Here is a 16817-nt window from a genome sequence, read left to right on the forward strand (position 1 = left end):
AAAAAAAAAAAAAAACCCAGATTAAGTTCTAAGTGAGTTCAACTGTCACTCACTGAGACTTTGAACTTTGGGGAATTGGATGGCTCAGTAATCGTCAGGCTCCCAGTCCCAAGTATTACGCAGGTCAACCTTGACTGCAGACCCATCGCTGCTCAAACACACTGAGTCGGCAAGAAGCGATCGCATCCTCTCTTCATCCACAGGCAAGCGGTGCAGTCTGGGATAAGCAAGGAGTCTCTGCAGGGGGACGAAAAACCTACTCCCTTCACAGAAGGGCTTGGGAGAATTCTCTATCCTGGCTTTTTCGGCCTCTGTGAAGAGGTCCAACATCAGGCTGGGGGCCACGGATGGCTCCTTTGGCACAGTCCCCGCTCCCCTCTTCTGTTCTCGCAGTGTTCGCAGATGCCACAGTCGCAAGCGTTCCACTTGCAACAACACTTCACTGACCAGTTCAAATTTGAGCACCCTTTCCTGCTGTAAACTTGGGTAGGAGACTGTATAAACCTGAAGGGAAAGAAGCAACTCATGTGGGACACAGAAAATTTTCCAAAACCATCCATAACTCTGCCACATAAGAATGTACCTCTTACTGGATTATACCCAGGTACGTATCAGATAGGGTCAGACATTCATGGGAAACACCTCAGTTATAATGGGACTCAAACTACTCACACACTGATGTGAACTATCTCATTTGTTTTCCAATTCTAATGGCCAATTTTTCCCAGCCAGGTTTCTACCAGTGCATACTAATCCAGTACATCTCCTTCTCAGATTACATTAAGTCTCTGACATAGAACATTTGAGCTGTGAACTTTCATAGATACAATGGACCTTGGATTACAGACACTGATAGAGGTGAACAAATCACAGAGGTAGCTCCCATAGGGGCCAGGGATTTAGCTCAGCAGTGCTGCCGCATGCCTTGAAAGCGCAAAGTCCTGAGTTTGATCCCTGGTACCCAAAAAAGAAAAAGAAGTAGCTCCTGTGTCTGCCTTATCATTTTAAGTTAACTGAAACAGTAAAAATAGTTTATTTACAGTATTTGTGTGTTTTGGTTTTTATGCTTTTTTGTATGTTTGTGTCAAAGGTGTGTAAAACTCACTTTGTTGGACTTAAGAACAAATCTGTCTTATGAATGTTCTCCCGGAGACTTACTGTACAGGGAAAAGTCTGGATCTGTTGGCATGTGCCTGTGGTCCCAACCTGCTGGGAAGGCTAAGAGGATCTCTTGACCAAGGAGTTTAAGACTATTCTGCGTTAACAAAGTTAGATTCTAAAGAAAAGGAAGGAAAAGAATGAAAGAAAGGAGGATGAGACAGGAGAGAGGAAGGAAGGGAAAAAGGTTCAGCTGAGAGGCAAAACGTGTTTCTTCTGGATGATTCGTTTCGCATGTCTGTGTGATATGCACGGGCACACCCAAAGAACAGGGCATGCCAAGCAAGTGCTGTACCACGAGCCACATGCCCAGCCCTTTCTGAGACAGAGTCTCACTAAGTGGCCCTGAGTCTCACTAGGGAGGCCTTGAACTTGTAATCCTCCTGCCTCAGCATCCTGAGTAGCTCAAATTATAGGTATGCACCACCAAGTCCAGCTTGGTTCGCTTTTTCTTTAATGCCAATAATCTGAAGAGATTACAAATGATGTTGCCCAGTATTGCTTGGAAGTACTCTAAATCTCCAGAGCAAGACTGTTCGCATTAACATAATGTGCCTTGAGAAATGCCAAGGGGCTGAGCCGTATCAAAGGACACAGTAGACCGACTCTACCAGGAGTTGTGGGCCATGATGGATTTTCAAACTGACACTCAAAATAAGGACATTCAAACTCATCTCTATTTTGGGTACAAGTCCAAGAAAACAACAAGTTCACCATCCTAAGCAACAAATGATTTGCCCCGAGTGCTGCCTCACCAAGAACACTTACAGCTTTATAAACATGCTGATCGTGCTGCTGTGAAACACAGGGCCCTGGTGCCCCCCCGCTGTTTCTCCAGAAGACGCCTATCTGGGTACAGAATCCAACATGCTCCGCACCAGCTGGCGGTTTGCCTACTCCAGTAAACTCCACAGAGTAATTGTAGCGATTTGCCACTTGTAAAGCCCTGGAATAAAAATGAAAGAAACTGTTTTTCGAAGCATACAGCCACGTTTAAATAACTTGCTAATAATTACTGTTAAGTAAATTCCAGCCACTCGGGTTTTGATTCTCAGCTCGTTCCCAAGGCCAGGATGCGTCCTTGTCTCTGGGGTCCCTGTCACACTCCTGCATCTTCACAACAACCTCCCATGTTTTATATAAGATAAAGTTGGCTTTTATTTGGAAGACAATGGAAAAATGGAAAGCCAATTTGCAGACAGGTCCTTCTGGTCAGAGCAGCTGTTCTTTTGTTTCTGTGGCACCACTGATTGAACTCAGGGCCTCTCCTCCCAAGTCTTGGTTATTTTTGGTGGCAGGGGCAGGTACCCAGCATCAAATTCGAGACCTTACACTTGCAAAGCAAGCAGCAGAACCACTGAGCTAAGGCCTCAGTAAGTCACTAAATTGCCCAGGGGGCGCTCAAACTTGCAATCTTCCCACTTCAGCCTCCACAGTGCTGGGATCACAGGTGTGTGACACAACGCCCAGCTAGAAGAGCTGTTTGTTGATATTCAGGCAGAACACAAACTTTATGTTGCCACTATAAAGAGAATGACCTGACATTCACATGTATGTTAAAGATCGAGACATATATCAGAATGGATATCATTAAAAAAAAATCCCAGTCAGTGGTAAGAATATGAAAAATATGAATTAAAATACTTCCACATTACACGCTCCTATACCATCACAGAATGCTGTGTCACAGGGTTCGCTTAGTGTCTAATGAGGAACACAGGCAGTGACACCACGTCAGTTCCCAAGTTACCACGAGGATATGGAAGAGAAAAGTTATGGGGCACTCAGAGTGAGGGGCTGCACAAGGAGACCACAAAACTGACAGCCTCGACTAACTGCCTATTTGAGTTTACAATTACACCAAAAGTGCGAGCAAGCCCACGGAGCTACCTCTGGACATGGGCCTGTGACTCACGGCACAGCCCCACACCCTGCCTATTCTCACTGCCAACACTACACATGCCTTCACCTGCACAGCACCTGGTGCCCACGCGTCCTTTCCACAGCTGTCCAGATGGAGTAGTTCCCTTATGACTTTACTACATAGTGCATTACACACTGGGAATTTATTAGAATAAAGAATTTAGACAGGATATACATAAACCTTTAGGTTTTCTTCCTGGGACTTTAAACTCCAGTAAGATTTCCAAGAACCAACCAAACAAAAAACCTCCTCAACTTACCACGTCTGAAACTCCATTCTGTTCCACTCAAATTTATGGTCTGCATCCCTTAGAGTCACTATGGGAAACAGGGGGTTGAATTCAGAATTTGGTGTGCTGATGACAATCATGGCTGGAGACAGGTACCCAAACACCACTTCAGGAAATCTGGCCAGATGGTCTGAATCCAAATGCTCTATTCTAAAATGGTTAATGGGAAAGCTATTACTAACGTAGCTTAACTGCGAAGTACTTTCCTAACTGAGTGCTGTAGCTCAACAGCAAAGCCTCTGCCTAGCACACGAGTCCCTGGATTCAATCTCTAGCACTACAAAAAGAAAAAAAGGGGGGGGATTAAAGAGCAAATAAAACAGAAATACTGAGCAGACCTGTTCCAGATTAAAGGATACCCAACAGACATGACAATTTTAAATGTCTGTGTGATCCTGGACGGTTTTAAATTCGAGCTAAATTTCAAAATAGCTACAGACATTACTGGAACTGATGGATTTTAAGTATGGATTGGACATTACATAATAATACTGTGTCACTGTTACATTTCCTAATTCAGTATACAATGGTTATGGAAGAGGAAATATTTGTTCTTGGAAAATATATAGAGGTATTTAGGGGTAAAGAGATAGTGTCTCTAACTTGCTCTCAAATGGTTCAGAAGAAAAGCACATACAGAAAAAATGCCTATGTAAATGGGGTGAAAGATTAATAACTGGTGAATCAAGGGAGTTCCTTGTACCATTCCTGCAACTTCTTTATATTTGCAACCCTGAGTATTAGTGAAAATGAGTCTGACAAAATACTGCTGACATCCTAAGTCAGTATGCCCTAAAAACTCTAGACATTGACAAAACTTTTTCATAAGGACTTGCGCTTCAGACAAACTGGAGCTATGTTGAATAAGATGCAGGAAGATAATCTACTCAGCCACACTTGAGCGTCTCTATTTTTCACAACACTAATAGGCAGAGGTATCATGACCTTTCAACCAGTTATAGGAAGCAGCATTGAAAGTAAAGTGATCATCTGTTAATCAGTGTCCAAGATGTCAAATCTAGTGATCCCTCCAGTCTTCATCCCATTTGGCTTCTTTGCATCATCGGTGCAAATACTACATATATCAAAAATTGCAGTTACAGCATACCATGATTAAAGGGAAAGTGACTGCTTTACCACACTTTAGAAAGTAAGATGGGGCTGGGTTCAGTTCAGTGTAGTGTGCCTACTTAGCCATGAGTAAAGCCCTAGTTTTAATCTCTAGCACTGCCAAAAAGTATGTAGATACAACAGAAACTCATTCCTATATGGGTGTGTGTGTGTGTGTGTGTGTGTGTGTGTGTGTGTGTGTGTATGACCATTCTGCCTGCCTGGGGTTCCTCACCATACTCAGTAAAATAAAGGCCACACGTATACTGTATAATACAAAAGTATACATACACAAATTTCTAATACATGAATATGCATGCTTTGTGAAATATATCCATTTGTAAATAAATATATTTTTCTTTTAAAAAGACTCAGAGCAGCTGCAACTGTACCTATGGATATAACACTGCAAGGGTAGTACAACAGAATTTGGTTTCTGAGTGACTTCAAGGAGCCATGCAATGGCAAAACATGGACTACTCAGCTCAGGACTATTTTCTTCATTTATCTGAGGCTCTCTTTTAGCAACCCAAACCTGCACCATAACCGAAGGTGATATCAAAATTAAAAATATATGCAGGGCCTGCCTGGCAAGTACAAGGTCCTGAGTTCAATCCCCAGGTACCAAAAAAGTAAAAATACACATGTCCTTTGACCTAGCAATTTTATATCTAGAGGTTTACTCTACAGATTTACTCGCATATGCAAAAACGCCATATACACTAAGCCAGGCAACAGCAATCAGGTCATTCCGAATACTCTTAATATGACACTGGTCAAACACATTGTGATGGCTCAGATCTAAAATGTCCCCTAAAACTCTCCTGTGTGTGGAAGGTGACTGGACTATGGGGGTGCTATATCCAGTGGATTCATCCATTAATGGGTTTAGTAACTGAATGCACTGTCAGGAGGTAGGGCCTGGTTGAAGGTGAGTCGCTCCAACCAGCTATGACCTAGAAGGGTGTATGCTTGTGCCCAGCTCTTCCCTCTGTCTCTGCTTCCTGACTCCCATGGGCTGAACATCCTTCCTTCTGCCATCCTATTTCTGCCTTAGAGCCTGACAACCACAGACTAAAACCTTCAGCCAAAATAACAAACTTCTCCTCCTTTAAGACGCAGGTGTCAGGTATTATGTCCAGCAACGTAATGTGACTAAGACAGATATTGGCAGGGGCTGTTGCTGTGATCACACCATTTGGTTCTGAAGCCTTTGGAACCAGCTTGCAGGAGTTTAGAAAGATTTGGAGATTCTGGCAAGAAGTTCCATAAGCAGAGCTTGACACGAGATTCTGTTTAGAGCTCAGAGGACAAATCTGGACTCAGGAGGTGTCAGTTGGGAATGGGACTCTGTCGTGGTTTATATCCAGATGCCCCTTCCACCCAAGAGCCTCATATACTCAGAGGCAGGGGTTCGGAAGGTGACTGGATTTTGGGAGGTGAGGTCTGGCTGGAACAGGTGATCAATGGGGGTGTGGCTTCGAAGGGTTTATCTCCCTCTCAGCTCCTCTCTTGACTCACTCTGCTTTCCCACCACCATGCTGCTATGAGCACCTTGTCTCCCACCATGTCCTGGGCCATGCCATCCTGCCTTGGAGCCAGCTGACTGTGGACTGTAACTGTGAGCCAAAATAAACTTATCCTCCTTTAAATTTTGAGTATTGGCTTTTGTGTCTCAGCAATGAGAAAAGTGACTAAGACAGATTTCAGCGACAGTTGGACTACAGCCACGTGTTATACCCTGGCCAAAAAAAAAAGTCTTTATTTTGGCCATATCCTGAGATTCTGAAGGAAACTGAGTTTAAGAATGGTGGGCTAATTAATCTAGTAGAAGAAATTTCAAAGCAGCCCTACATGCAGCCTGTGGCATGGGTATCACTGGCTGCTTTTCGACAGACATATAATGAAAATCAACAGCAAAAAAGATGTGAAAAGTTTACAGTCTGATCAGAAACAAAGAACCTGTAATGTTGGGCCTTGGAGAGCAAGGTTGCTAAAAAGATTAGCATTAAAAAGAAGGTAAGCCAGGCGTGGTGGCACACGCCTGTCATCCCAGCACTCTGGAGGCTGAGGCAGGAGGATTGCTGTGAGTTCAAGACCAGCCTGGGCTAAATAATGAGTTCCAGGTCAGTTTCAACTACATAGTGAGACACTGTCTCAAAAAAAAAAAAAAAAAAGGGGTAAATACTTTGCATCAGGACAACAGGAAAGATGGTTTGAAGTCATCACAGGAAATAGCAAGACCCCACCCTTCAGAGGCTCAAAAGTCAAAGGTCAAGGGCAAAACTGTAAAGCTTTTGTTTCAGAAGAGAACCCCTGGCCCCCTGCTCTAGAGGGGCTGCCTAGAAAAGTGGTTCCCCAGAATTCATTTCATAGTGCTCACCCAACCAGGCATTCAGACCCATGTGTAGGCATAAGGAGGCCTAGTTACTGCTAGAGCTGGCAGGAGAACCTAGCATTATCTGCATAGTGCTGATTATATAGGCATGCAGAATGCAAAAGTTATGTGGTGATGGAAGCTTCCACCTAGATTTCTGAAGAAGGCCTGAGAAGCCAAGGAGTGTACACCTAAGAGGGCAGTGCATGAAGCTGTGAGGGTGAAGCCAAAAGTGCAGTAGAGACCCCAAGAGGTTCACAATGCTAGGAACATGGAATGTCTGCTGAGGAAACCTACAGGTAGTAAGCAGAGCCACTGGGAAAGGCCGTGAGGGTTGCGACTGACAATGCAAGACTGGGGCTAACCCACTTGGAGATCACATCTCACTACAACCTGCCTCGGGTGCTGGACATGGAGTGACCAGATTTAAAATCATTTGTCCAGCTAGGTTTGATCTTGTTTCAGTTTGATTCCTTTCTATCCCCCATTCCTCACATTGGGAATGATAATGTTTGCCCTATGTCATTGTATGTTGGAAGTATTTAACTTTCTTTTTAGTTTTTATAGGGGCACACAGCTAAGAGTTTGCCTTGAGTCTCAGATGAGACTTTTGACTTGGACTTTTCAGCAATGTTGGAACTGTTAAAACTTTGATGACTCTCAAGAGATGGACTAAATGCATTTTGAATAATAAGATGGATGTGAGTCTTTTGGGGGTTGGGGGAGAATGTTTTGGCCTAGATCTAAAATGTCCTCCAAAATTCTCATGTGTATGAGAGGTGAGCTAGACAGGTATGGTGGTGCACACCTGTAATCCCAGCACTCGGGAGGCTGAGACAGGAGGACTGCTCTGAGTTTGAGACCATCCTGGGCTACATAGTGAGTTCCAGGTCAGTCTCAACTACATAGTGAGACCCTGTCTCAAAAAAAAAAAAAAAGAAAGAAAGGTGAGCTAATCATGCAGTGCTACAGTCAGTCATCAGCGGATTCATCCATTGATGAGTTCAGTAGCTTAATGTGCTGCTAGAAGTCAGGCCTGGTTGGAGGTGGGTCACTGGGGGCATTCTTAGTTATTTTCCTCATTGCTGAGACACACTACCAGACAACCACAGCTTAAAAGAAGGTTCAACCATGATCGGACAGCTCCAAGGCAGAAACAGCATGATAAAGGGGCATAGTGGAGGAAAAGCTTATGTCAGGGCAGCCAGGAAGCAGGCAGGAGGAGCTGGGAAGATAGATAAACCTTTTAGATCACGCCCCTAGTAACCCACTTCTAACCAGGCACCACCTCCCAGCAGCACACTCAACTCCTGAACTCGCCAGGGAATGTGTCCACTGGTGGGTACAGCTCCTCCAGGATCCCACCACCTTCCAAACACACGGGACTGCAATGGGATATTTCAGACCCAAACAATAACAGGGATGACCTGGAACAATGTATTCTCGTCCCCAGCTCCTCTCTTCTGTCTCTGTTTCCTGACTACCATGGGTTGCATACCGTTTCCTCCACCATTATCCCTCTGCCATTCTGTTTCTGCATAGAGCCTGCCAACCATGGACTGAAACCATCAAATAAACCTCTCCTTTAAATTGTGAGTGTCAGGTATTGTGTCCAACAAGGGGAAAGTGACTAAGACAGATGACACTACATTCTTGTAGTAGGGAAATATGCAGCAATAAAAAAGAATATAGTCAGGCACTATGGCACATACCTGTAGTTCCAGGACTAGGGAAAGAACTGTGTAGGAGTAGCCTTAAACATATTATTTCAAAAATATAAGGGCTCACAAATAAGACATATCACAAGGACATAGGAACCAACTAGGTGGACACCCAATGGCAAAGCCTGGAACAAGCAAAAAAAAAATAGGTGGATAAATCATAAACCACTAAAAAATAGGAAATTGTATATTGATAGAGAGTAAAGGAAGGATCTTGCTCAATGGTAAAATACCAAGGGTTGATGAGTAAATGCTGGAGAATTGGAATCACAAAAAAACATCATTTTCCACAATTTTAATAGACTGAGCATTCACGATGCTAAATCTAGGTAAATTTGGATGAGTGGCAAGATATCTGCGTACAGGCTGGGGATTTAGCTCAGTGGTTCTGCTGCTTGCCTTACAAGCACAAGGTCCTGAGTTCTATCCCCAGTACCCCCAAAAAAAGACACAAAGATATCTGTGTACTGTCACTGTGTCTCCCCAGACTGCCCACAGCTGTGATAGAAAAAAAGTCAAAAACGAAACAGTAATTATACAGTGGAGCAAACATTGGGAGGATCAAACTTGACATCACCAAGGGACAGGTATACATGAAGGTAGACATTATACGTCCTCGATTGGTATGGCCTAAGGAGGATCCAAATACCTCTGCAGTGTTCTACAGTATTCCAAGCATGGGTAACCTCAATCTGACCAGCAGGAGTCCAAAATTTAAAAACACTAAAAATGAAGAATGGAGAACTAATTACATAATCCCTTGTCTTAGAAATACAAATGGAATTTTTTATCGGGGGCAAAGATCCATGATGTCTATAACCTACCTTTAATTAGTTCAGGAAAAAAATACCATCGGGGAGAGTGCACATATACAGATGATAAAGAAAAGGAGAAAAACGTTAACAAGTAAACCTGGATAAATGATATATGTGTGCTCTCAGTGCTGTTTATTTTTTGGAACTTAGCTGTACATGTGGAATTTCCAAGTTAAGTATGGAATAAAAATAAAAAGATATTCTCAACTGTTGAGCAATTTTCATTGCAAAAAATGATCATGACCCAAATATTTAGGACACAAAGATTACTAAAGCTAATCAATCCTTTCTTATTTTTTAGGATGAATAGTTAATACGGTGGAAAACTTACAACTCAATGCACGTTATCAAGTCAAATCCAAGCAAACGAGAGTCTCTTTCCACAACAGAGCCGTGATACAAGGTAACTGTCAAATCCAGATCCCGGGGTTTTACAAACTCCCCCAAAAAGGGAGACAAATGATGTCTGCAAAGAATTATTGTGTAAGTAAGAAACATTTTAAACACAACCTATTTAGAAAGTCTCAGGCCGGAGATGTGCTCAGCCTTAGAACCAGAGGTACCTAAGTGGTAGCCAGGATGCAAAAAGCCCTGAGGTTGATTTCTTAGGACCACAAAAAATTTTAAAAATTTAAAAATTCCCACTCGCTAGAGACCTCAGATCCCTTGATAGTCATCACCTACCTACACTGTTGTAAATCTGACTTGGCTTGTTCTCATCTTGATATTCTAAACCTAAGTCAAAGGGCAGCTTCCTCTCATTGTGGGAAGTTCACGGCCAGTAAGAATAAATATTTGATGTTGATCTCATTTTTAATACTGTTAGTCTTCCAGCCCGCTTTGGATCAGTGACTTTCAGCTATTTGTTCTTTAGAAGAAAAACATTCTCAAAACAATCTCCAGTGGAAGCGGAAATGGTGGCTGGAAAGGGCCAAGCACATGGGATGGCTGTGCTCTATAACCCACCCTCAGGACCGATCTGATCACAAGACCTAACCCACTCCCCAAAGACAGGCTTTGGTCCATTCAGAGCAGAGCCCCCTCACCTCGGTACCTTCTATTAGCCTTCACTACCTCAGCACCCCCACTCTGAGGGCCATACTTCCAGCACATACACCTTTGGGAGACAAACACATATAAACCACAGCACTAAGTATTACCCATTTGATTGTAATTTTTCCTCATCGATATCTACTCCAACAAGCAGTTGAATGCATGGGTAGATTTTTAGCAACCTTAGAAGCTCAGTATCACCACATCCCAGGTCTGCAACCTGTAGATGAGACAGAATGACATTCCAAAGACATTTGTAGCCAGAGAAGTATGAACTAAAAACTGGAAGTGTGGAGGGACTGTGTGTCAATAATAAAAACCATTATATGGAAAGATTTTTTTAGCAAGATTGTGTGCCCAGAACTAGAATTAATCTGACATTTTATAAGTCTGGGCAAATAACTATTTGAAGAAAGTCAAATAGAAACAGCCATTCCTACTGCAGAACTTCTATTGTCTGTATTTGATGAATAAGGGAGAAAGATTAGATACATGCAGTTCTCCCATTCAGAATCAGAATTTGAAAATCATAAGTATTCATAGTTTCATGTTTCAGCAAATAAAACTCTCTAAAGCCGGGCGCGGTGGTACATGCCAGTAATCCCAGCACTTGGGAGGCTGAGGCAGGAGGATCGCTGTGAGTTCACCTGGGCTACATAGTGAGTTCCAGGTCAGTTTCAACTACATAGTGAGACCCTGTCTCAAAAAAACAAAACAAAACAAAACAAACAAATAAACAAAAAAACCTCTGTAAAACATTACTTTTATTTTCCATATATTTATTTGACAAAATAATCACATCAAACCATATGAAATTCCATATTGAACTATGAGCGGAAAAAAAGGCCATATGAAATATTTCTGAATATATGTGGCTAAATGACTATAAAGACATAAGTGAGCTGGGGATTTAGCTCAGTGGTTCTGCCTCCTGCCTCAAGTGTAAAGTCTCAAGTTCAATCCCTGGTACAAAAAATAAATAAATAAAAGACATAAATAAATACCTCTATCTCTGTGTGCATGTGTCAGAAAGCCCCAGTTAATTAAAGCAGGGGAAACTTCTATACAAAAGAATCTTAACTAAGACTACAATATAGAGCAGGAAAAAAAAAACTTTTTTGTCTAGATGTTCACCTTACCAACATCTAATCTACAGATAAAACATCAAATACATTATGATACTGACTTGGTATATAAATTCCATGAAATCATGACTTCCTCTGAAGCTGATGAACAAGACCACTTTGTAATTTTTTTTTTTCTTTTGTGGTACAGTACTGAGGATTAAACCAGAGTCACTGTCCCATTAAGCAACTTCCCCGGCCCTGTGTTTCTTTTGAAACAAAGTCTCATCAAGTGATCCAGGTTGATCTCCATACTTGTGTGATCTTCCTGCCTCAGCCTCCCAAGTAGCTAAGATTACAGGCATAATCATGCCTCGCTGTTACCTTTTCTTTTTCTTCTTTTTTTTTTTTTCCTTTTGAATTGGGTCTTGCTATGTTACTCAGGAGTCAGAGGCCTGCCTAGACAACACAGTCAGGTCCCCATCTCTTAAAAAGATTAAAAACAAATTAGGGCCAGGGGTTTAGTTCAGTGGTGGCATGCCTACCTCAAAGGCACAAGGTTCTGAGTTTGATCCCTGGTACCAAAAAATAAGAAAATAGAGTTGGATGTGGTGATGCACACCTGTAATCGCAGCACTCTGGGAGGCTAAAGCAGGAGAACTGCAAATTCAAGCCCAGCCTTGGCAACTTAACAAGACCTTGTCTCCACAAAATAAAAAATCCTAAAAGGGCTAGGAATGCAGCTCAGTGTGAAGTCCCTGGTTCAATTCCCAGAACCACAAAAAAATGGAGTGAAGAGCAGTCAACTGCATGACCTAATCTGCAAAATGTGTTTATTTAATTTGCTCACTTTTTCTGTTGGGTCTTTTTCTAATCAATTTGTAAGCATTCTTCATGCATTACGTCTTTCTTCGGTGAGGTCAACATTTTCTTCACATCTATAGTTTAGTTTTTTTGTTTTTTTGTATTGGGGATGAAACTCAGGACCTTGCACTTGCAAGGTAGAAAGCAGAATCACTGAGCCAAATCCCTGGCCCTATAGGTTAGCTTTTGATTTTGTTCATGGTATCTCTACCACATAGACCAATCTACCATTTTTATGTAATAAAATATTTTCCTTTGATGAAAATAATTTATAAAATATCAGTAAGCAAAGCAAACCTAATAATAAATATTTATGTCCCAAGCAAAACAACATAAAAGGAAACTATGGCACAATAGAAAACTAATAAGATAAGAAGAAATAAAGAAACTATAACAAATTAAAGATCTAAAAACAAAAAATGACCAGCCATAGTGGTGCACGCCTGTAATCCTAGCACTCGGGAGGCTGAGGCAGGAGGATTGTTGTGAGTTCAAGACCAGCCTGGGCTGTATAGTGAGTTTCAGGTCAGTCTCAACCACATAGTGAGACCCTGTCTCAAAAAAACAAAACCAAAAAAATTATATATATATATATTTTGAATTCTGAAGACTTCAAGCTGGGGGACGAAAACCCTAAAGAAAATACCCAAGCCAGGCATGGTGGTACAGGCCTGTAATCCCGGCACTCAGGATGCTGAGGTAGGAGGATCAACATGAGTCTGAGGCAAGCTTGGGCTACACAGTGACTTCAAGGCCAGGTGGCATTATAAATAAGACTCTGTCTCAAAAATACAAGAAAGAAAGCAAAGACAGACAGATGGGAGAGAGAGAGGAGAAGGGAAGAGAAAGGAAAGAAAGAAAGGAAGGAAGGGAGAAAGGAAGAAAGAGAGAGAAAAAAGAATAAAATCCAAACCTCTCATTATTAGTTAAGAAACCAGGGCTGGGGATTTAGCTCAGTGGTTCTGCCACCTGCCTCGCAAGCCCAAGGGCCCAAGTTCGATTCCCAGTACAAAAATAAATAAATAAATAAAAGAAACAAGTATAACCTGGACTAGAAAACAAGTCCTCCAACTATTAGTACAATGTGAAAAAATAAGGCTTTTATAAATGCATAATGACAATATGCTTGAGAATCAAATAGCCAAAAATAAAATATCAGACCTGCAGGCTGAAAGGAATTTATATTCTCTGAAAGCCAAAGCCTGCCATTAAATTCCTAATTATGATCTCAATAGATTCTGCCTACCTCTGGCCAAGGCTATTTAGTTAATAGGTAAGAATTTTTATAAAGGCAAATCCTGGGGCAGAAAGCAAAAGCAAAAATCATGAGTCGTTTGAAAAAAAACCAGACTGAATTGTGCCCAGGAAAAACCACTCATGGCTTAAGATATAATGTTCAAAGTTGTATGAATGTAGAAAATATGAAAACAGTAAGTATTGTAAGAACAACTATACACGTAGAAAGGCAAGGGCTGGAAACACAGTTCAGTGTAAGAGTACTTATTAATGAATTTGACAAACCACTTCAGACAATAACCTTAATAGTTAAATAGCTGGAAAGAGATACCTACCTTTTTGGGTTCATGTCTACCCACTAAATCTCTCACAAACTGGTATCGCTGTTTGTATAACGGAGGTTTAAACTTAATTACCTTCTCTGGGCAAACTTCTTCAAAATTATCATCAACCACACTATCGCACTGAAAGTTTTTAAAGAAAGAGAAATTAAATGAGGGGAAAACCTATCTTTCGCCCAGTCGCTTTGAAGAACACCCTAGCTCCCTCCCCCATGCCCCTGTCCTGAAGTCAAAGGCAGCACTGCAGTTTCCTCCACCATTCACCTGCTGCCTTTCTGTAGGTGAGAACTGGGCTTGATGTTTCCTACAGTTCCCGACAGGAACACTACCACTGCAGGTCTAGTAACAGAAGTCAGCCTTCTGTGAACGGCCAAAGCCTGTGTTCCACATAGACAGAGGCTGGAAAGTGTTTGGGTAACGGATGACTTTCTGACTGAGCTTTACTCAGGCTCCTCTGTACCCTCTTAGCCAGGTTTTGGCCTCGGACCCGTGCAGTCTTTGGCCTGTGTAGCCCAGTTTTAGCAAGAATTCAGCTAAACCATTAGGATGTGGAAATACATGTACCACAACGAATGCAGTCATTATGAATTGCAAATGTGTACTAATAAAAATTAAATAGAAAAAAGAATTCTACTAAATAAGTAAAAAAAGAATCTCTCACCCTTGACATCTCATCACCCTTATGATCTAAGCAAATTCTCCATCCCCTACTCTTGGTGCATGAGCCCTTGACCTGCTTTCAGCAGAAATCTTGTTAATTCTGTTTAGCAAGAACCCCCCTATTCTTGACGTCTGGATTTTCCAGCCACACACCCCACTCTTCACCTAACTCTTGTATTATCCCCAGTTTTCTATTCTGTACCTAGTCAGGGGAAAAGCCTGCTGCAGCGTTCTTACTGCAACAGTCCTAAATAAAATCCGAATAAACTTCCTTAACAAACTCCAATGAAAACAACAGGTTTTATAAGATTAATCTGTAACCGCTGTTCCTATAATCAGGTATAAGAGTAGATATATAGAGTAACTGTCCAATAAAAACACAAGGCTAATATTACTCATTGATAGAGTGCTTGCCTAGCAGAGGCTCTGGGTTCAATCCTCAGGACAACATAAAATACAAAATACTAGCCACATGTGCAACTTATTTTGCCAAGTTAGGGATGGAACCCAAGACATAAAACACGGTAGGCAACCAGTCTACCACTGAGCTACTGCCCAGCCCTAAATATCTTATTTTTAAATTTAAAATTAACGAATGTTCAGTTCCTTGCCCAGTTGCTCCAGCCAATTTCAAGTATTCAGTTGCCACGTGTACCTACTGGACAGCAGGGATCCACAGACTAGGCAGGTACTGTGCCTGTAGTCCCCAAACTCCTAAAATTTTCATAGAAATGCAAATTATGAGGCCTCATACGAGACCTCCTCAAAGAAAATCTATAGTTTAAAATCTCCCGATGGTTCATTCACGCTCACAGTAGAGATGGTGTTTTTGCAAAGTAACAATATGTGATAGGGGAACAAGGTGGGGGGGGGACAAAAAACAAAAGTGAAAATAGAGGGAAGACATGGAAACAAAGCTTTGTACATGGGGGAAAGGAGGGGGGATGGGGAAAAACAGGCGGGATGTATCATGTATGGTGCAAATTCCTACGATGAGTGTTATTATGTATAGCTAAAATGGACCAATAAATGTTTCGCTTCAAGAAAAATCAGTGGTAAAAACACTATTGTACTTTATATACACCAAAGGCAGACATTTCATCAATTTCAACACTCCAGGAAATGCTAGAATTAAAGGGGATCGATTCTGCTTGTAATCTCAGTGCAACGCTGTAAGTCTGAAACTCACATAGGTTGGTAAGAGGGGTGGCGTTTACCTGCATGTTCTTTTCTTCCATTTTATCTCCCAGTCTCCTTGAGACAAAGAACTCAGATATGTCCCTCAAGCTCTGTATCAGAAAATCAGGAGCGACTAGGCTGTAAATACAAAATTCCGTTTTCATAAAGAGAGACACCTGCTGGGCGTGAAACTAGGGGCGTGGCTCAGCTGAAGCGGGAGACCAGGGAGACCTGAGTTCGAGGCCAGCCTGAGCAACACATGAACCACCCACACCTCCCACCCTCTGTGAAGGAAACAGCAGCCCGGAAGGGAAGGGAGGGGGGCTTTCTCTCTTTTTACGTGTTAGTGTTACTTTTTAAGTCACAGTTTATCCTGAAAGTACTGTTTCAGACAGGTTCGGAAGCATAACTTTCCACTACCTCACACTTAGCCAAGTGCAACAGCCCCCTTTCTTTCTTTTTATTGCTATTACTTCAACTTGATACAAACCAAAAACCCCGCGTTCTGCCCATTTCACTGCTAAAACACCCAACATCATCCATATTGCTCTCCGTAACTCTTTTAAACGTCATCAACAGGAAACAGCGAGTGTTCTTCGCGCTGCAACATCGACCCGGTTCACTCACACTGACGACTCTAGATCGCGGTTCTGCGGCACAAAGGGGTTCAACGGACCGCAACTCAGCCTGAAGCGTGGGCAGCGCGTCAAGCAGCGGCTTCTAGCCGCTCCCAGGTCGGATCTCGAAGCGCGTTAGCGTCTCCCAAGGCAGCAGCCCCACCCCTGCGCACGCGGCGCGCCGAGGAGAGAGGCGGAGCGGCCTCTCACACTGACGACTCTAGATCGCGGTTCTGCGGCACAAAGGGGTTCAACGGACCGCAACTCAGCCTGAAGCGTGGGCAGCGCGTCAAGCAGCGGCTTCTAGCCGCTCCCAGGTCGGATCTCGAAGCGCGTTAGCGTCTCCCAAGGCAGCAGCCCCACCCCTGCGCACGCGGCGCGCCGAGGAGAGAGGCGGAGCGGCCTCTCC

General features: G+C 42.6%; 1 protein-coding gene across 7 annotated transcripts; it reads right to left on the reverse strand.

The window, feature by feature from the left end:
- Positions 1-6: 6 nt before the first annotated feature.
- Positions 7-16736, reverse strand: Henmt1 (HEN methyltransferase 1). Of its 7 annotated transcripts, XM_010605926.2 has the most exons (9): positions 16633-16711; positions 16282-16432; positions 15830-15929; positions 13947-14075; positions 10555-10667; positions 9726-9860; positions 3342-3521; positions 1927-2104; positions 7-504 (listed from the first exon to the last, which is right to left on the reverse strand). In XM_010605926.2, the coding sequence occupies exons 2-9, from the start codon at positions 16362-16364 to the stop codon at positions 85-87; spliced, it is 1338 nt and encodes a 445-aa protein (XP_010604228.1). In that variant the 5' UTR covers positions 16365-16432; positions 16633-16711; the 3' UTR covers positions 7-84. The 7 variants fall into 7 exon arrangements, with proteins under 7 accessions (XP_010604228.1, XP_010604233.1, XP_010604231.1 ...); XM_010605931.2 differs by lacking the exon at positions 16282-16432 and having other exon boundaries at positions 16619-16736; XM_010605929.3 differs by lacking the exon at positions 16633-16711 and having other exon boundaries at positions 16419-16608.
- Positions 16737-16817: the final 81 nt, after the last annotated feature.

The sequence above is a fragment of the Fukomys damarensis genome, unplaced genomic scaffold (genome assembly GCF_012274545.1).
Source record: "Fukomys damarensis isolate Sample0158 unplaced genomic scaffold, DMR_v1.0_HiC HiC_scaffold_33, whole genome shotgun sequence".
Classification (NCBI taxonomy): domain Eukaryota; kingdom Metazoa; phylum Chordata; class Mammalia; order Rodentia; family Bathyergidae; genus Fukomys; species Fukomys damarensis.

What these genes read in the sequence shown, in the direction of transcription:
- Henmt1 (XM_010605926.2), bottom strand. Translation starts at nt 16,364, where the DNA reads ATGACGTTTAAAAGAGTTACGGAGAGCAATATGGATGATGTTGGGTGT. An exon ending in AGAATGGAGTTTCAGACGTG is followed by an intron (nt 2,105 to 3,341) that starts GTAAGTTGAGGA and finishes TTTTTATTCCAG; the next exon opens with GGCTTTACAAGTGGCAAATC. An exon ending in ATCAGCATGTTTATAAAGCT is followed by an intron (nt 505 to 1,926) that starts GTAAGTGTTCTT and finishes CTTTCCCTTCAG; the next exon opens with GTTTATACAGTCTCCTACCC.